The sequence below is a fragment of the Corvus brachyrhynchos genome, unplaced genomic scaffold (genome assembly GCF_000691975.1).
Source record: "Corvus brachyrhynchos isolate BGI_N302 unplaced genomic scaffold, ASM69197v1 scaffold71, whole genome shotgun sequence".
In the NCBI taxonomy this organism is placed as follows: domain Eukaryota; kingdom Metazoa; phylum Chordata; class Aves; order Passeriformes; family Corvidae; genus Corvus; species Corvus brachyrhynchos.
In genome coordinates this window covers 625,548-646,619 of record NW_008237609.1, presented here as the reverse complement: position 1 = coordinate 646,619, position 21,072 = coordinate 625,548, and the positions used below count along the sequence as shown (strand labels likewise).

The 21,072-nt window shown below is 35.1% G+C and overlaps 1 protein-coding gene across 4 annotated transcripts in view; it reads left to right on the top strand.

Moving 5' to 3' along the window:
- The window catches only part of PIBF1 (progesterone immunomodulatory binding factor 1), a 107,151-nt gene extending 86,763 nt beyond the window's left edge, over window positions 1-20,388 (top strand). For 2 of the 4 annotated variants that reach the window (XM_017731612.1, XM_008631640.2), the window contains exons 17-18: window positions 16,670-16,846; window positions 19,073-20,388. In XM_017731612.1, the coding sequence (XP_017587101.1) occupies window positions 16,670-16,846; window positions 19,073-19,129 (234 nt within the window). In that variant the 3' untranslated portion in view covers window positions 19,130-20,388. Of the gene's footprint in view, window positions 1-16,669; window positions 16,847-19,072 lie in introns of those variants that run through there. The other 2 variants (XM_017731613.1, XM_017731614.1) reach the window with 2 other exon arrangements.
- Window positions 20,389-21,072: the final 684 nt, after the last annotated feature.

Below are 21,072 nucleotides of genomic sequence, written 5' to 3'. Positions count from 1 at the left end.
TTCAGATCTTTTACTGGTAAGAGAAAAGATGGGGAGATTCCTTTCAAGGAAGCTACAACTCCCCTAAATTATCCTGTCAGAGATTGGATTATCACTCATTTTAATACATTTTTTTCATAGAAAACTGACTATCCATGCACCTCCTGAAGTCTCATTCCACCTCCAAAATTGATTTCCCTCATCTCCTTTTCATGCTGTTCATCAAATTCCCTTCTTAGATCAGTAAACCAAAATCCCTTTCATTAATTGGTCCAAACTAGATTGTCTCTCCCAAGCACTTAAAAAACTACTTTTTGTTAGAACCAAAACAAAGCAGTTTCACTGACAGCTGAGTCCAAGTGAGCCTCAACTTAAATGAAAACTACTAATTCTGTTTGCTTAGTTCCTACCCAAACTAGTCTATGATTTAAACATTTCTAGATAGTTTATAAACCTTACCATTATATTCGTGCTTTATCATATCCTTATATAAATGATATGAAAAACACTCTGAGGAAACATGACTTAATTTAATAAGCATGTAGTGTTTTTTTCCAATATGATAGGCCCTTGGCCTAATTTCAAATTAATTTCTTTCAAAATTTCCTGTTCCGACTCCTTCTTTCCCAAGCAGGGGTGCTGCTGACTAGTTATGATCGCAAAGTAGTTCACACTGTGGGTGCCTGGTTTTAGTAGTGTCTTATCAATGAGCATGCATTGCAGCTGCCTAAAAGCAGTAGAAAGTGGTAGAAGAAAAATTTTGCAATGTTTTCTAAGAAAACTGTAACATTTCTAACTTCAAGCTATGCAGCATTGTTTACAACCAAACAACATTAGCCCCTGTAAGTCCCCTCATAAACTATTCCTCATATGCAGCAGTTTGCTTCTTTGTGTCATTTCACCATTTCAAATTTTGAAACTATGTCAAACAATCAAGGAAGGCTGGCAGAAGCAGGCTTGATTGGAAAAGAAAAGCAAATACTTCAGACAAGAGTCTGAAAAGGACTTCTTCAATGTTCCTCATACCCTAAATGTTTAAGAAATTGAGTAGATATTTCCAAAATTAGTACTGTTTCCTCAAATTTCTTTTTACATCTGTTAAAAATAGGACATATTAGTCATACTGGTTTTGTGAAACAGTGAAGATGTTTTTTAAAGATACCTCTGCCGAAAAGGATATAATTACTGAAAAAGAAACAGTAGAAGTTGCCTCTTTGAGGGAAGAAAATTATGAAATGCCAGTACAATGCACAAAAAATACTCCTATGAAACAAAATATAAGCTAAAATTGTTTCAGGAAAATGTTTGAAAAGAACAAGTAGCTTTTGTGTTTGTGTGTAGGTTTAACTTTTGTCACTTCTGTTTATTCCTAATGCAGCCTTTTATTTTTTACTTCTAATGCAAACTTCTTCCAGTAGTTTTACACTTTCTGAATTTCTCTAAAAGGCAATTATCTCATATATTGAAATCTTTGTACAGGATAGTGAGTTAGTCTTTGACAATACATCTTTGCCATCCTAATAAAAGATTTAAATTTGCAGTAACATCACAATTTTCCAGTAATTATCCTTGCTGACAGAAATAAAGAATACAAATTTTCTCACTTCCAGTTAGTAAAGAGTTAACTGCATTTAAACAGTTTGCATTTTTAAATAAAAGTGACGTGCAACCTGTAAAGGCAGATTCATACAATTTGAAAAAAGAAGATGAATTACGGGTTTATGTGTTTGGTATGTGCTATCATGTAACAGGGTTGCTATCAGCCTTGTTTAGTCATTGCACATACTAAACTGTCATGTCTTGTTAGGAATTACCTTGTTGCTCTCATGTTTGCAAGTAGAAACATTAGAATTCTTGAATAGATAAACCAAAGATATTCATAGTTAAGATAAAATGAAGTTTAGGTATGTTAAAAGTAAGTGCTAAAAGTACAAGCAAAATGCCAAAACAATGCTAATGCTGTCTTCCAGCAACGTGTTTCAATAAGTGTACAGTTTTGACTTAGGTATTCCAGCCTGTGTGGTCTCAGACTGTATTAACTCTTTTTAATGGAATGTTAGAGTTTGAGGAGTTTGGAGTTTTTTATTTTTATCTCATTGTGGTATCAGCTAGATTCATAATGCTGCTTTGGAGGCAATTACAGCATTTTATACACTTTTAAAATAAAGAACTTACATTCATGATTAATCTTCTCTTTTCACAGATTTTAATTTTAGAAGAAGAAAGTTGAAAGTTATACTTTGAATCTTGGAAGAATTTCTGTAGGATTCTTACATGAGCTCTTTCATTACAGGAAAAAATTACACTAAATGTTAATGTAATAAAATAGTTCATTATTTCAAATTATGTAGACATCTAATTTGATGGTGATTCTTATATTTTACTGTGGGAAATCAATGTGAAAGCTAGTTATTTGATTATGCAAAGCCTTAAAAGCTTCTGTCCACCCATGAAGGAGAAAAAAGGAAGGTTGGGGTTGTTTCTAGACTATATTCTTGGCCCAGATTTTGAATTGTTTCTTGGCCTACTGCTTCCTTCTTTGTCTGAATTGATTAGTAAATGAATGTGGAAAACTTTTTAAACTAGTTTTTTATTCAGATCACTGAGAATCAGCTGGTAGGATAAAATTTCTTGCAAACCACACCTACCCTGTCGGGGTCCCTCCCCCCTGCCGTGTAGCCCTGGGAGAGGGGCCCTGAGGGCACAGACACGGGGTTTCCCTGCCCCTGCTCAGCCTCGTTCCCATTGGTTGGTTTGTGTTCCCTGCGCGGGCAGAAGGACCCTTGGTCCCGTGACTGGAACAGTTCCTGAGCACAGCCCCGGCCATGCGGCTGGAGAAATAAACATCTCTGAAACAGCTATCAAGAACTGGTCCATGTATATTTCTTTTCCATGGGCCTCGTTGATTGATACACGTGTTACAGTATCCCCACTATAACACAACCCCAGCTTGTAATTAACGGCATGACCTGTCCCCATATTTGGAACTTACTGCCCACATGTCTTTGTATAGTCAGAGTAGAGGAGAACAAGTAAGAAAGATGTTCCCTCAAAGCATAAATCCAGATGAAATTATACATCAGGCCTGAGTTGACCCAATAGCTATAGCACTGCCTTACCGCTTTGCTCCTGCTTCTTCTCCTCCCTCTTCCTGTTGCACCAGCTCTGACCCATTTCTAACGCTGCAGTAGGACCATTCAAATCACTAAACGGAAACCTAACCTGGCCAATAAAACCCTACAAAAGTGTATTGCTGTCTGTTAACTTAGCAATTTTAATGACCTTTGGAAAGAGTCCAACAAAGAAAAAAACAATTAAAAATACTTATCTATCAATATTACTTACCTGTGATAAAGAGGGCATTTTGTGTCCAAAACTGTAGAGTATAGAACACCAGCTTCTGTGCCATCCTTTATCTGCATCCAAACTTTATCCTTTTGTGCATATAATGGGCATCTCTAACTTAAAGGCACTGAAGTGCAGTTTTCTGTTAAGTGCTAAAGTTAAGTGGGATGAATCCACTAAATCTTTTTTTGGTGAAGCTCTTGATGCATGATTCCTTTCATCTAGTCTGTTGGTTTGGTTTTTTTCTTTCCAACAGTCGGCCTCAGACTAAGAGAAATATTTACCATGGGCTCTGTGTTCCTGGCAGTTCCATTGCCTTTCATGCTTGATGCAGTTGGTAGTATTTTGTAACATCAGAAGTGCAATTCTAGACTTTATCCATTGGCTTTCAAACTTCAGATGAAAACTTGGAAGGGCAGTCTGTCAGCACTCAGATGTTTGGCAAGAAGTTTTAGCTATAATTTCCTGAGGTTATATTTAAGAGGTTATAAATTTGCTATGCTTTGATGTATAGCATTGTACTATTTCTTCAGAAATTTAAGATGCAGATGTGTCATAATAAAGAAAACTAATAATTTGCACAATTAAAATCTGTTTCAGCTTTTCCAATTCAAACGGAGTGTAGAAACCGAGTTCTAAAATCTTGAAAATTAACTAGCTGGGGTTTATATTTTTAATGTGAAGTTCATAATCCACTGGATTTTGGGAAAAAAAAAAAAGCAGAGCAAGTAGAAAAAATGGAGACATTCTTTTTATGTTTCAAATAGAATTACTGTAGGAGATGTTAAAGCAAATAATGCGACAGTGGTATAAGAGACACCAATAGAAGACTTTAATAGGTGTTCCTCCAAGTGCTAAGATCAATTTCTGTTTGTATGAATATAAAGGACTTCATTTACACTATTTTTTTTAAATGCTTGAAATCACCAGTATATGATGCACTCTGGCAATATGGTAATTTTTAGCCTATAAAAGTAAAACTAATATTATGAAATAATTGTCATAAGGAATAAAAGGATAACATTTTTTACATAAATGCTGCAAATTCAGGCTGTTTACCATAGCCATTCATTTCCTACGATGCAATTGTTTATGCAGACATGATTAGTTATCAGCCCATGAATATTATACACCAGGTAAGAAGATATGACAACCTGCTGATATTTTATCTGCTTTACACATCTGTGCACTCATCGTACATTAGCAGCTGTGCATACAAGTGATAGAATGTAAACTTGCTGAACTAGTCACCTGCCTTATTGACACATTCATGTGTTGCTGTGCCAAAGCTCTTCAAGTGAAGTTAGCAACCAGAAACCAGGCTCTGGCTGTCTGCTAGGGGACAAAGTAGAAAACATGTAGTAGTAGTTTAAATAAACCTATTTGATATCAGCTGGTTAAATGGCTACAGACACATGGAGTTTGAATGCTATTTGTTTACTTAAATCCACTTAGCTTATGTCAGTAAATTGTTGTGTCACTCAAATTGAGTGTTAAATCTATCTAAATATGTGTACCTGAATTGGTAGAAAATCTTCAACTAGATCGGGTTAAAATTTATTTTGGTTAGCCACTGCAAACTCTTATTTTATTTAAAGCATTTTAAAATATAAAAAACTCTTACTGAGTTGTTCTTGCTGAAAATAGTCTAGCAGATTAATATTAAAATGCTAATTGCCTGAGTGACTGTTATGTTGAACTTACTTTCTAATTGGCAGGTGAGGAGCATTCCACATCTGATATATAACTCACCATTTATGAGTAAACCTAATGCTTTTCCTTTACAACCATGTAATTCATTCCCCTTCCCAGGTTTTCACAGTTTCTTAGCAATATGTCAAAATAATCCTGTTTATTAACTGAGTATTTCTCTGTCCTTCACCACAGTAACTGAACACCTGTCTCACAAATATTATACCCACAAGTTAAGCAGAAAACAATCACTATCCCTGTTTTGCAGAAGCAATGATCAAAATAAAAGAAATGGTGCTTTGTCCAAAACTCCCCAGTTTGGAGAAGAGGTTAAAAGTTCATGTGTCCTAATGCAGTATCTTAATCGCAGCCATTTTTTGTTTCTTACATGTTTCAGTTCAACAGCCTGGAAAGAAAATCCTCCTTAGTGTTTATTTTTCCTAAGTAGACATGAATTAACTCTTTTCTCTAAGTCGTCTTCTTATATAGGAACTGGTTGCATTTTGGAAGGGGTTTCACAAACAATTACATTTTTGCTTTGTATCATTCTTAGAATTTACATTCACTTCTAATCAACGTCTCCTGAAAAAGGCCACTTTTCAAAGTCCTGCCAGTCTCTCAAAGATTAAAATCTTAAAAACTTAAAATGTAAATTAAAAAAAAAATTCATTTGATCTGTAGGATTAATATTTTATATTTTTTTATGTCATATTTTCTGGGGGAAAAAAGAAGATAAATTTCACAACAGGCCGGAAGTCTTATGTGAGTGAGATTAAAGGTCTAGCTTATTTTGTCCAAGCAAACAGAGGATCTGGTGGGATGCAAGAAAAGGAGATAAGCATAAGGCAATATTTTGTAGGTAATAAGTAAGCATAGAAAAAACAACAAAACAGGTGAGAAAGATGAAGTTAAGAACAGAAAATACTTATTTCATTATCTTTAAAATATAAAAAATCTGATTTATTATTTAGTTTTTGATAAATGGTTGCCAAATGCATTTTCCAAGTGTGTTTAAGATTGGAGAGTCCAAATGATCAATAGGAGGAACAGTTACTAATTAGTCATATTAGGATATGCATAGTTTGTGAAGGGCTCTTACAAGTTTTTTCAGAGCTTCTGTAAATTATCAGGCTAAGGTTTCCAAGGATTTAGATAAATGGTCATGAATGTTAGACTTTATACCTGGCCATATGAATTTCAGAATTCCATGACATTGTTCCAAAATTTTAATGTTCACAGTGTTTGAGAATCTGGTAGTCTCTGTGCTTGCATTCATCTTATGTCAGAATCCTGTACAAAATCCTGGTACTTTTCAATAGTTACCCTGGTTTTTTGCTCACAAGAGTGAAAGAAAAGTCAGATGGTTTTATTCTTTTTTTCCTCTTTTGTGGAAAAGCAAGGTGTACTGAAGTATCTCTGCTTTACCTTACTTTGACCAGTCCATTCTACATTACTAGGTTTGTCCTTTTTACTTTCATATTGCCTTTGGGGACTGCCCCTCACTGCTGAATTCTCTGTGCCCAGATTTTAATTGCATCTCAGCAATGACCTTGAAAATTCCAGATGAGTTTTCAGCATTTCACTATTAGTCATACTTTAAAGTCCGGCTAATACTATCCTTAGCTGTAATTAAGTTATGCTGAAGAAGATTGACTAGGAATAACCTAGGACAGAAAGCCAATATGTTGGATTTAGGAACCTGCAGAGTAGCAACAGCTGCCATCTGCAAAAAAACAGAGGTGGAGAGAAGTTCAGACGCTCATAAAAAGCTTTGGAGTCATAAGGGGGAGGGCAGTACGTGTTTAATCAGGGATGGAAGCTTAGTGGATAAAAGGAGAAAACTGCTTTGTTGGGGAGAGGGGAAGGAAGGGGTATCTGCAGGGGTTGGGAAGACACGAATGAAAAGATGTGATTGGTAACAGGTGCCTTCAAACAATCTCTTATCTCTGCCTCTTCCCCCTCTTCTGTGTAGAAAGATTGTACACGATAATGTCAAAATTATTTTGTTTCCAAAGTGAATGACTTCCTGCTCATCTATGTGCTGCAACTTGTTTTATATAAAAAAATGCTGATGTACAATGCTTAGCTCTCTTTTTAAATGTTAAGCCACAGAGTAATTATCATTTTTCTTATGCTACGTTTATGTTTCAAGATTCTAGTTTCTATTAATGTTCTGCATGTTTTCTAAGTAGATTACAGGGACATTTCTGCATCACAAGTAAGCCCCGGAGCTATTCTCAGCTTTAAGCTTGGAGAAACAAAGTGACATTTACTTTGCTAAACGAGTGTAGAGAAGTTTCTGGCTCATTTTTCACAAAGAAAAATATGCTCCTAAGCAGTATCTCTCGTCTTTTTGTTATCTATTTTGTTGCTGTCAAGCTTTAATAAAAATTGAATTCCAAATAGTACTGAATTTAGGAAGAAGAAGGACTTAACAGCATTGACTCTTTTCTTTGAGCTGTATTATTCAGAGTATGTTACTATTTTTAATATATATTTTTTGCAAGAATTATCTTTATATTCACAGTGGTGTACAGTAAGCAGCTGTGTACTAAATAGGAGGTTTCATAGGCAAAATGCAACTTATATATGGATTATGGGACGGAATTGACATGTGTATTTTAAATCATATGGTTTTGAGAGAGCCAGAATCAATTAAAATTATAAGCTTTTAAACAAGAAATTGTTAATTAATCTGAAATTGTTCATATTTTCTCAAGATGTAACCCGTGTTATATTCTTTTTCCTGTATTGGCTATGTATATTTCTGTCACATTCTACTGCATATCCAACTATGTAAAAATTTTACTTTTGTTCATTTCATGGTAGCATTTGACTATTATCAAGTGGAAAGTGAATTTAAATACTATGTAAGAAATAACAAAGACAGGAAAAATTAAACTAGAATATTACCATCTCAGAAAATACAGTAACTTCTCCATAATAATTTATGTAAATAAAGGTGTTTTAATATATTAGCATGTTAGCATCCATCTCCTGTTAGATGTACTTACTCAAGAAAGCATGCTTTTTATTAAACATTGAGTAAATGAATGTCACAATGGCTCAGATAAAAAAGTATTTGGTGAATTAGTCCTAGTTACAATTACAAATATATTTCTGATCTACAGTAAAAAATTGAAAAAACCCTAAGAATCTGATATGCTAGTTCTGAATGATGAGACAAATTATCTCCTATTTTTGTTAAGAAGTGAGAAAGATTAAACTGTTAAGAACAAGTTTAAGATACACCTGAAATAGGCAGAGATTTTGTATCTAAAAAGACAGAAGCTGTTCTCTGCAGTGACTGGGATATTTTGTTGCCACAGTCCTAGTTCACCTTATAAAACTGGAAGTAGTTTGTAGATCCATATAGTCACAGATCTGTCAGTTCATTTTACGATTTTTATATGCACTGGGATACAGAGAACTCATGAATTAAGTGTAGTGCAGAGAAGCTATCAACATCCTGCATATGGTCTGGCACCTTTCCACCACTCAGTTATCAGGTTCATTTGTTTGATCAGGACATTTCATACTGTCTTCCAGTTTTCAGCTTTACAGTGTGTATCCATGTGCCTTAGATGACCATATGTGCAGTTCTTAACCGGAATTCTTGCTGACTTCTCATATTTCCAGCACAGCTGCAATTAGGATGTAACTATGCCAAATACACTCTGCCTTACTCGAAGGATTGAACAATGACTTGTTTTCTTGATTTCATAGGCGGTTGTTAAAATCTTCGTTGAGCTCTGTTATGGATGTAGATTCTACTCCTGATAGGCACAAGCTCAGGGAGTTCCACTGTTGAAGCTGAGTTTCCACCAGTTGTGCCACTGCTTCCTATCCATCTGCAGTCTTTAGCAGTGGAATGGACTGACTGACCATTTGCTTCATTTTGCTTTTATGTCAAAATGGTGCTTCTGCAGTGTCTTTCTCCTATTTCACACCTTGTCATTAATTTTACTGTCCAGTGTTGTGAATTCTGTGCTAATGGTGTTGGTCTTTTTTCCCACTTCAGCCAAAAAAGGGAACAGATAATTAATTCCAGGCTATAGGCTGTCTTCTGCAGTATGTCTCTAGCAGAAATAAAACCACTGAAGGACAGTTCTAAAATAGTTCTTTGTGTGAATTGTTAGCACTTCTGAAGAGGAGAGGCATTGTAGGTACTACTTTTGATTGAGAGTCTCATTCCTTGATAATAACACATATATCTCCTTCCTCTAGCTTTGCTCCAAAGTTTGAGTACCATACTCAAACTTCAAAGTGTTGTATGCAAGTCACTGCATATGTTGAAAGGCGGAACCAGATTCTTTTTCAGTCACCTAGTCTGTTGTTGTCCAGAAACATGTTTATTCCAAGAATCCCTACAGTGTGTTTCGTTTGTTTACCTCCATTTTAACTGGTGAACTCCAGTGCTGTTAAAGAGTACTGCCAGTGTAAAGATGATCTGAGAAGTCGCTTGTCAAGTGACAAAGTAGCAGAGATGGCCCTTGCCTAATTTTAAAAATCTATAGTGTAGATACCTACATCTGAAAATCATCTAGGGATTTGAAGTCAGAAAGAAAAACAGGCACTATTATGGTGTGATTTACCATAACCTAATTTAAAATAAGCAAAACTAATACTACCTTTGAATTTCCCACCAACAGCAATGTAGAGGAATCAGACAAGCTAGTTTGCCTAGGTTTAAATATTACTACTGAAGATATCTAAAGATGTATGTGAGGAAATCCAACCAAGTATCCAGTCACATGTTCCAAAGCCAAACTGCAATCAGAGTTCTCACAAATACCCCTCTCCAACTTAATATGAGCAATTAAATGATACAGCTTTATTTTTAACATACCTTTGCTTTCACAAAAGTTACAGTAGGAGTCTAAGAGGGATCCAAGTAAGGAACTGTACAGGACTTCATAGAGGGCAATATCCTTAGTATTTTCTCTACCATCACCTGATATGCCCATTAAGCTTGACCCTAGTGAACACCTCGAGAAAGACAACTGTAAAGATGGTTCCTTCTGGCCTTTTTCCAGATTAAGGTAATTTTCCTTCAAGAAGGAGATAAAGGAAGTATAAAATTTTATTTTTTTCTCTGAATCCTCTCATGAACCTTTGTATATTGAACATGAACTTTTAATTCTTGAGAGACTGAGAAATCATTCCAAAATACGCTCTTTACAGAACACTACCAAATGGGTAGAACATTCTTAAATGCTGGTTTAAGTTTCTCAAATCAGTATTCTTCAACATACCCATAGACTCAATTTTTGAACTGTGCTTTTCCCTGTGCAGACTTGTTTGAAGACTACAATAGCTGCATAAATAAGAGGAAACATGCATGTGAAGACAGATTGTGCTGACTTGCCATGAGCATGTTTTTCATCCCAGTATGGCTACCTTCCCTCAGTTGTATGTTCTAATATATTTATTGTTTTTATTGTTAATGTTATTTTAGAAGTTAATGCAGCCATAATAGTCACCAGGCTGCTACATTCAAAGCTACTATTTGACTTCCACATTGAGGAGTCCAGTCTCTGGACTCAAATTGTGGTGCACTAAGTCTTTTTGTGAAGCAGTTTTTTGTTCAATCCCTTCCATACATGGGGGATGTACAGTCAGCCTCCAGACTGGATACATATTTTATTTTGAGTTATAGTTTAACCACATGGGGACCATATGGCAGTTAAAGTGAAGAACACAAGCTTTCCAAAGGAGGTCCTGACCATACATGCTTTGCTCTCACAGTACAGGATTCTTACGGATTGGGAGTGAGAATACACATCTAAAATCATCACGTTAGTGCTTGACTCACAAATTTGGAGAGACCTTAACTTTTGATCAGCATCCCTGAGGGAGGAGACCTCTAGTTTTATCCCTCTCTCAGCTGATTTTTCTCATTTTGACCATGAAATTGGTTTTCTGTGCTGTTCTTTTATGCTGTGTTCTTCTCTGAGAACACTTGTCAGTCATCAAAATTCAGTGATTCTGCCAGACCTGATATATTTTCTAGGGCAGAAGTCTCTTGTTCAGCTTCCACAATACAAGTTCTCTGCTTAAAAATGCTGTTATAATCTAAGGTGAAATTTGCAATTGTAAATTTATAAATACATGCAATTGGAAATTGCATATAGAGTTCCTAAATTCGATATGCTGAGCTAAAAGTAGAATGCCGCTTGTCATGATAAAGGTTCAGTTAACTCTGCATACTATTATTAGGGTCACTTTTGCTTTAGAGGATATTTACCTGACTACAGTAGCCATGGGCTTTACTGAATGAGGAAGGAGTCAGATGGGTCTGATACCCATTGGCTTCTTCTATGATTTTAGTGATACGAAAAAGTCATTAAATTTACCATCAGAATGAGCCATCTTGAGACCACATAGGTAAATATCTCCTCCTACTGCGGATTTCCAGCTGTTTGGTTTGATCTACATAAAGCTTCTTTTCAACGTCACTGTATGGAGGTTATTTGAGGTGCAAGATTTCCCTGCCATAAGAACCTAAGAATTGACATGTATGTAATTAATTCCTGTTAGCTAGTTACTTTTTCTTGAGACTGTTATTTTGCATCTGCTTCCAGAGCATGATACATAGACATGTCATTTTAACTGCTTATATAAATTTATATAGTTATTATAACTATATATACACATATATAATGTTAAGTGCTATTGCAAGCTTTTGAGTGCACAGAGGATTCTTTCTTCCTTTGATTATAGTTATGACAGACAGTAAAAAAAAAAATTATACTGCTGAAAATTCACTGAAAAAAAAATGAAATTACTATCTTGATACTATACTTGATTACAATGCTTAATGTAGGCAATTCTTTCACATACTTCATCAATTGCATGATAAAAGAGCACCTTTTTATCCCTCAGTCATTTCCCATATGAGATAGTTCTTTTTCATTTTGCTTTGACAATGTAAGTCATGGTTTTGTTATAATACCTAATATTACATTAATTTTGAATTAGGAAAATATAAGATGCTCTTTTGGTCTGTGTGTATTTGAGTGTGTATCAAGGACATCAAAACAAATGTTAATAGAGTTCCCTTTATAGTATCTATAACTCTAAATACATTTTTATTTTATATGGCTACATGCCTTACTTTTCCATTTACTTGTCTTCTAGTTGCCTTGCTAGTTGAAGGAATCAAATTTTATCCTTTGTATTCCAAAACTGATCTTCAGTCTCCATTTTTCTAGGTACTATTTCAATTACCCATAATAGACAGGTAAAATCTACTTGAAATAAACTGTAGCTTATTTTTACTTTTACTTTAAGCTCAAACATCATTTAAAAATCTCTGAATTTTCTGGAGTAATATGAGCAGGTAATACCCTTTTTTACTTTACCTTTTACAAGTTACTTACACTTCTTTAGTTTGGTTCTTCTAACACTATTTTAAAGCTTGATGATTTTCAGTTAGTTCCACAACACCAGCACTGATAGCATTTAGCCTAATAAATTAGCAAGGTGGAATTTGGAAAATATGCCAGACCAGAAAACATTTTAATTAATGGACACCCTGGAAAAGACTGCTGTCTATCCTTTGTCTGTACCTAAATAGTCAACAGAAACACTAAAAGTTGGAAAAGACCTCTAAGATCATTGAGTCCAACCTTTATATCTCCTTCCCTGTTTGTATATTGGCACACAAAATTGCTTTTGCTATTTTTAACTAAGGTTGTTGGACATAAGTTACCAAAAATAAATGGAAATAAGCAAGTAGTTTCTTCTGATACTATTTACAATGCAATACATGTCACCTTACTTCACCTCCTTCTACATCACTCCCTGTGTTCTCAGTCCATTCATTCTAATCACTTACTTTGAATTCCAACTCTTTCCTGGTTATGTATGCAGAATTTTCAAGTATTCTTTTATAGTTCAAGTAATCTTTACTAAATATGAATTAATATGCATAAGTGGAATACAGGATGTTAGATTGTCCTAAAGTATAAATCTCTGTATGTTTTGGAAAACTTACCACATAGATAATCTGTGGTATGAAAGCTTGTTCTAGAAACACAGTTCTTTTTCAGAAAGTAATTTGATACTTCAAATCTGTATGCAAGGGGAATAATTTAGGTATCAAAATGAAGGTGTCTGCAGTGAGGTATCTCTCTGTGCTTTATAGTTAACAGCAGCCTAATCAGCAAGGCTGATGTTACAACACCAATAGTGTCCCACTTCTGAATGGAGCCACTTTCCAAGCTACATTGTCCGTAATGGAAAATTAGATTCTTAGCTTGTGGTTAGATACTTATGTTTAGATACAGCAATTTAAGTGTTTTAAGTTCGAGTGAAATCCCACTTAATGTGTCACATAGCTCATTACTTTGATTATGGGGACTTGGGCTGGCCCACAGAGCAGCATCCTTAACAAAAATTCATCCGGTTGCTGTGGACAGACTTTCAAAGTATTTAATAATACATACTTGTTTGTATGGGTGACACTAATTGTACATAAGCACTGTTTTTGTGCCAGCTGCATAGGTTAATTTTTTCCTTGTGTCATCTTAACCCACCTTTTTTTGCCAGCTGCATTGTTTTCCATGTATCTGCACTGCCACATCCCCACAGAATGTTGCGTAAGCAGTGAGTGGGCGCTTGTGTTCCCATAGCTTGTGACAGTGAGACCAAAGGTGTAAAGCCAGCCCAGGGAGGAGCTGAGTGAATCCACTCAGAGGTGTTGGTACTCATAGTCCTCCCAAGAAGGATTGCTGTCTGGCTCTCCGAAGCTAAAGCCCTCAGACCTGGAAGCCTTAACACAGTGACACACAGCATGGCTTATATGTCCAGGAGCCAGCGTGGCAAAGACCAAATACTTCCCCAGTGAAATTGGGAAATGCAGAGCTGTAGCAACACTATTTTCTACAGTGCACTGAGTAACTGAAGGGAATATTGTAAGTAAACAATTTGCACAGCTCTGCCTGGACATAGAAACATGGACTTGACACAGTAAAAAACATAAAAATTTAAATCATCCATTTCTCTTCACATCTTCCTTTACTTAGCTTATCCTGAAACTAGTACATGTCCTTCTACACAAACGATTCTTCCCATCTCCTTTGAATCCTCTACCTACTTTCCTCTTTTTTCGTAAGGTCTTGTTCCCACTGGAACAAGTTCACGTATTTCTGCTAAGTACAATCTCCAGAGCTGCTTTTCCTTACTAGCTTTCTAGACCAACTTGCTGGATTTTAGGATTGGAAAATAATATTCATAGAATCATGGTAGCATGCCAGCAGTAGCAGGTAGTGCTAATGACTCTTGGTTTGGAACTTAAAAGTGAAGGTAAGAATTGTGTTCAGGGAGCAGAGAAATCTAAAGAGATGGTTAAAATTACTGCAGTTTAAGACAGAGCTTTGTTTTCAGTATTTCTTTGCTGAAAACAGTAAATCTCTTGCAAATATGTTGGGCCAATTTTCTTTCCTTGTTCAGCAGTACACATCCCATATAAATTCATTATTAACAAATAAATATTTAAGAGGTTGAAATGTAATTTAACGGAATAACTTCTACTGGATTTGATGTTTCTTGTGCTATTTATTTTGCCAAGTTTCTTAAGGTCTTTCTTGCTAAATGTGGAGGGGCTTTAGAACAAATATTAAGGCAACCTTAGCTAAATCCTCATGATATATTTGGCTGTGATGTCAAAATAGCTTCTTCGTTGTGGACTAATTTTTCATCCCCACTCCCTGTCATTCCTTCCTATAGCTTCACATTAGAGAATCCTCCTGTCACAAGGGAAGCTTGTGTGAGAGCTGACTCTCCAGAGCCTATTCCAAGTCTGAAAACAGACAGTGCTGTCAAGTACCAGACAGATTCTGTTAAGTAGAGAAGACTTTAAACTGCCAAGTGGATCTTGACACAAGAGAATTTGACCCTACACATACAAGTTTCAACTCCGTTTCTGAAATAAATCTGTGTGGCAGTTTTTGGGTTTTGCCTTGTTCAAACGTGCAACTATTTGGTCCACAGAATAACACAGTTTAAGTATAGGAACACCATTTGCTAATGTCAAAACATTGTTTATGTACAATTTAATCTCCTGTGATGGTGTATTTATTTGCTGTATACTTGCTTGAGTTATTTTCATCAAGAAATTCTGTCTATGTGTTGCTTTGGCAACATCTTTGCCGAGTTTACAACTTTGAAAAACATGCTGGCATCAGCTATGCAGTCCTTTTAAACAGCTGCTCTGCAGTCATGCTGTTTCAACATGCCACCACACATGACTGAATTATGCAAATAGTTAATATTAAATGACTGAGATACAAGAACAATTTGTACACTCTATAAAGCTGGTCTTTGGGGTGTAACTTCCATTCATGTAACTGAGTTAGCATTCAACAATTTAAAGGCTACAGCATGTTTCTTTTGACTGTGTTTCTTGTATTAAAGGCAGCAGTGGACAGAGAGAAGGTATATGGCAGGAGTATTTTAAAAGGCTGAGAGTTTTTTTAACTTATTACTAATAATTCAATGAAAATAGAACATGCATCAATATAATTTTCTGGCAAATATTAAATAGGTAAGATATTAAAAATGTTTGTTATTCAGCTATAAACACAAATTATCCTTTTCTGGTTGAGAGATAAGACAATGTTAATTATATATAAGGCTAATACAGTAACAGTGTTGTTTATTGAAGGCAACGACATTTGTAAAAAGCAAACAAAAACATTAATATTTTAAAACATGTAAAATCATCTTAAAATTTACATTGAAAGGCTTTTCTACTGATCTTGTTCTAATTCTACAACAACGAATGCTCTAAATAATACTACTAGTAGTAATAATAATAATAATTAATGCTTTAAATTCTGTAACTTGTTTTATAGTAATCATACCCATTACGTGGGGTGGAGGGGGAATGTTGGCAGTAAGTGTGGTGAAAGATGACAAAGGATGTTCAGTTTAGGTCAGAAAATGCTATGTTTTTTCCTTTCTCACTCTACTGTACATTTTAAATAAACTGTTTTGTTCAGCTAAGTATTAAGGAAAGATTACTTTTTTTAATTCAAATTGTTTTCAAAGCAAATTATTAGGATATCCAAAAAAAGTCTGCACTTCTATATAGTCTTGTTCCTTTCTCCACACATTTTTCACAAAACTTCTTCTCCATTCTGATCCTCTTTTTGCTGTACATCCTCTAAAGGTTTTTTATTGATTCTTCTTTTCTAATCTAGATATAAAGACATGTATTTCTAGTAATGTATTTATAAAATTTTTGTGAAAGACCTAGTGCTCAAAAGTACAAGTTGGCACAGTCCTTCAAATTAGATTTGTACACTCCCTTAGCCTGACAAAATAAATGCAAAAGAATTCTTTAAAATGAAATGGAAGTCTAAGTTAAAAGAGATAGTGTATTTCTTACTACACAGTAAATGTTCTCTTTTACAGCCTTTAAGCAAGACAAAATTTGAGTTGCATAAATCCTCTGTGCCTATTTTATTTTCTTAATTTGCTAGGGTCCAAGTAGTAATCTTATTCATTGTAGCAAGTATATCTTCTTCCTTTTTAGATTTACTGATCCATGTTTGGTGAATATAAATTCATTATTAACAAATAAATATTTAAGAGGTTGAAATGTAATTTAACGGAATAACAGCATTGTTCTTTTGTGGTTTTATAGGAACTAGCCACAATGAAGCAGATTATAATTAATCTACATGGTAAACGCTATGAACAAAATCCACCTCAGTCTTTTATTGATGTAAAAAATGCAAGTGGAAAAAAATCAAACCCTTTGGTAAAACTGCTGTCAGAACATGAAGAAGAAAATATATTTACACCTAAGCCAACGTTATTTGTAAGTACTATGATAAGACTAAGTGCCAAAACTTCTAATGGTTCTCCTCACGTTTTAAAAAGAAAAATGTGGATTCATCCTTCAAGGAGATATATAATTAATTCAGCTAAATACTTGAGGCTCTTTATGAAAACAGTCAATGTTGAGCAGAAAAATCAAGAGTTTATGATGTTTTTTAGCTATTTGGTTATTTTCTGCATCTTAAGTTCACAGCAAACCAGGTCTTAAAAAAAATACCATTGTTGTGTTACAATACTGAGAGTGGTTAGCAAAATTTTAGTAGTTGTAGAGATTCACAGACCATGTATACTAATTTAAATCTACCATGATTGTGTATTAAGTGGCCTTTGTGCATATCTATATTGAGAAGCAGGAGTGAGGAAATAGGTGTATTTCTGTATACTTATATTCATGTATATTAATGTGTATGTGTGTATGTATCTAAACATATATAAAAAATAGAACACCACTATTGATATCTCTTCTGTTGCTAAGGATGCTTGATATTATAAAACCCTGTTTTATTCCTTCAAAAACAAAAAGCTTGGATTTTAATATTTGAAGTGGCCCACTTCAGATTTAGCGCCTCTGGTATTGGAAAGCTTCATGAAAATGGTTTAGAAGTTTCTGACTATGACTGTGTCTGAAGTGATAGATTCAAAGACAACCAAGCTGCAATGCTAAATCACAAAACCAATCATGACTCTGTAAACAGACTTTATGATGCTACCTTTCTCTGGGGTGGATTGGGTGTATCTGCACTGCATAGCATATGTGCTGATTTGGTCCAAAGAGAAGTCTTCCCCTTTTTTGTGTGTTTTTAGTCTTTTTTTGTCTTTTTTCTTTCTTTCTTGGTGGAGACTTTTAACCCACAGTGTCTTAAACGGCGGTATGAGGTTTTTTTATTGCAGCACACCAGGTAGTGGGTTTCTAACACAAAACGTAGGAAATGGTGGCATCTCTGGGACATGATGTGAGGACATTGGGGTATTTTAGGGGTTCGAAATTTGCTTGAATAGCATTATTAAACTAAACACAGTGCCGTCTCATCCGTAGTGCTTTTGGTAGTGCTAAATTGTACCACCCAGACTTTGTCTTTGATGGAGCTTTTCAGTGATCCAAAACATAAGCAAATAGTTTGTGTAGATGATCTGGGGTTTCAGTGCATAATCTCTCCTGTTTTACTTAGGGATATAGAAACTGTGTAGGAATCCAGAAAAACTGCATTTACACTTAGAAATTGTAACCAGTTTCTCTGTGAAAAACTGTAGTCTTTGCAGACTTTGGAGTAGAGAACTGAAAATGGGTGGTTGGCACAGGTTTTCTTAGATAGGAAGTCAGTAGTCCTGTGAAAATCCTGCCAGTTTAGGTCAATTTCTAGAATTCTAAAAGCTTGCACAAATAGAGCAGATTCATTTTTGTAACTGAAATCTTCAAAATTAATAAAGTAGATTTTTAAATTGAATGCTTATTAAGTTGTGGAGGTAAGAAAGAATAGAGAGCAGACAGAAAATAGAACTAGAAAGGAACAAGTTTAGGGACAACAGACTGAGACAGTGCTCACTAACTCAAGAGATTATACCCAGCCCTGGAAGCAGAACAGTCCTTACGTTGTTCCACCTCTACTTGATTCGTTTTATTTCTGTTAAACTGTTTTATTTTCTACAAACCACCACTGAATTTGCCACAAGTAATCCTGATTGTGTAGCAGTAACCCATAGGATTATGAAGGCAAGGAAAAGTTGCTCACAGATAAGTCTCTGCAATTAAAATACCTTCTACAGAGTCAGAAAACTACTGAATTCTTTTATTTTCAATTATAATTTTTTAATAACTATATTTCTGCATAAAATGTTAGTCAGTTTTGGCACACCTAAGATCTCTTTTCTAAGATCCATTCCTTTCTCAGCTGGAAAACTCAGATGATGCTATTTCAAATGAAACCTGTTTATGGCACAGTTGATGCTTGTTTTCATTGTGACAGATATTTTTTTTTAAATCATTTCATTTTTATCTTATAATCTGCTTTTTATAACCTGGAAATAGGGAGGTTTTAATATTGGCATGTCGTAATAGTAACTTTAAATGCACAGTCTTGTTTCTGATATTTGCATTTAAGCAAAGAACTCAACTGTGAACTGCCTTGGAAGGAGGGAGACTTGTGTAGATTGCATGTTTTTCTTCTGGTGTTCACTGTCTCACAACTACATGTTCTTTCTTTTACAGACAAATAAAGAGGCACCTGTATGGTACAAGAAACTGCAGAAGAAAACATCACCATAGCATTTTTCCAAAATCATTAAAAATAATCCTTTGGGGAGTTTTTCATTAAAGTTATTTTCGTCATAATGATGTCCATTTTACTATAAAAGCAAACAACTGGTTTGGTTTTAACTGTTTCTTTTTTAACTGTCAAATAATCTTACACTTCATAAAATAATTTCTAGATTTGTTATGTGAATGAAATGTGTGGAAATAATGCATGCAATAATTTTACTAACATGTATTTGAATTTTAAAAGATAAATAAACATTAGTGTGTTGTACACATTATAATCTGGGCAGTTAAAGGATGTGTTATTCAGAGTGTTCCAATTAATGCATGTTTCGGCTTTTTTTATATTGTTTTTCTTGGACCTTGTGTTTCATGCCACATTCCTTGCAACTATTCTGGCTGATGGAAATTTTTAAAATATACATGAGTTAGTATCAAACTGTATCCTACTTTCTGTGAAGGAAATTCACATCAGCTGGAAAAAAAATTTCTTACCAGACTTGATTTGTAGTTTATCACTTGATGTCACTTGTATAACCGAACAGGCATTAAAAATACTTTAGAGAACCAATAAAATACATCTTAATTATCAGCACTGATAAGTACTGTATACTGAAAATATTGCTCAGATTTCACTTAAGAGAAAGCTCCTTCTTCTTAGCACCTTTTTCCTAGCTCCTTTTTCCTTGACAATATCTTAAATTGATTGTTTTTTCTAACCTGGACACGAACAATAATTATTTGCTACATAATACTGAGCTATATCAAGCTTATGATTCCCACATACACTTTTCTTCCTTTTCCAAACAACAGTTGAAGCACACTAATACTTCCTCTGCTCCAGAAAAGCTTCAGTTTCCTTTTTTTTCCTTTTCTCTTTCTGAGAGTGCAAGGTAAAAATGCTGGCAATTGCACATCACAGTTTAAAATTACCATTCTGTGAGTGAGGGAGGCCAAGTGTGTAGACAGACGTAATAATCTTTTATTAGACTAACTGCTGGTCACTGGGGAAAAAATCACACAAACTTTTGGACTCACAAACCTATATATACAGTCATTTCTGAATAACTGGTTTCCTGAAGTCTAGGTTTTATCTAACATATATTTTTATGTGAATAGAATCCTTAACTTTTATTTCCTATGAAACAGCTCTCATATGTAGATACTAATTTTGTGGACTGTAATAGGTACTTACTAACTGAACTTGCCATACTATCCTGTTTGTCTGTTATCAATGAGTAATTAATAAATTGTATTATCTAGAAGGACAGTGAGTTATTTGAGGCAAGATACTAGTTGGAATCTTAAGTATTTACAGTTTTTTCTCCTGTGGTATCTTTATAGACAAATTGGTGAGATAGACTGTAGGGTGGGTGACACACCCACCTGAACAAAACACGGTGCTATGTCCAGGTGGAATAGTGTAATCCCTTGGCAAGTTCATAGGCAATACCAGATCTGAGGGAATAGTCTATACATGGGAGGGAAAGGTCTCAGAAGATCTCAAGAGGCTGGAAATTGGGTCAACAAGAACCGTATGAAGTTCAACAAAAGCGATTGCAGTCCCACATCCAGGATGGAATAACCCCATATGCCAATACTGCTGCAAAGCAGCTTGACAGAAACAGACCTTAAGGTCCCAGTGGACAACAAATGGAATATGAGTCAGTAATGTGCCAGCCAGCCACATCCTGGGTGGTTATTACCAGCAAGATAGCCGGCAGATGCAGGGAAGTGATCTTTCCCTTCACTTTGGCACATGGGAGATCACATACGGAATCTTGCATCCAGTTTTGGGCTTGTTCAAGAAAGGCATTGACATAGTGCAGTGAGTCCAGCAGAGGTGCACCAAGATGGAGAGGGGCTGAAGCACCTGATGTAGAAGGGGAGGCGGAAAGAACTGGACTTGAACAGCCTTAATAGTAGAGGACTTACAGGAGGAACTTGTTGTA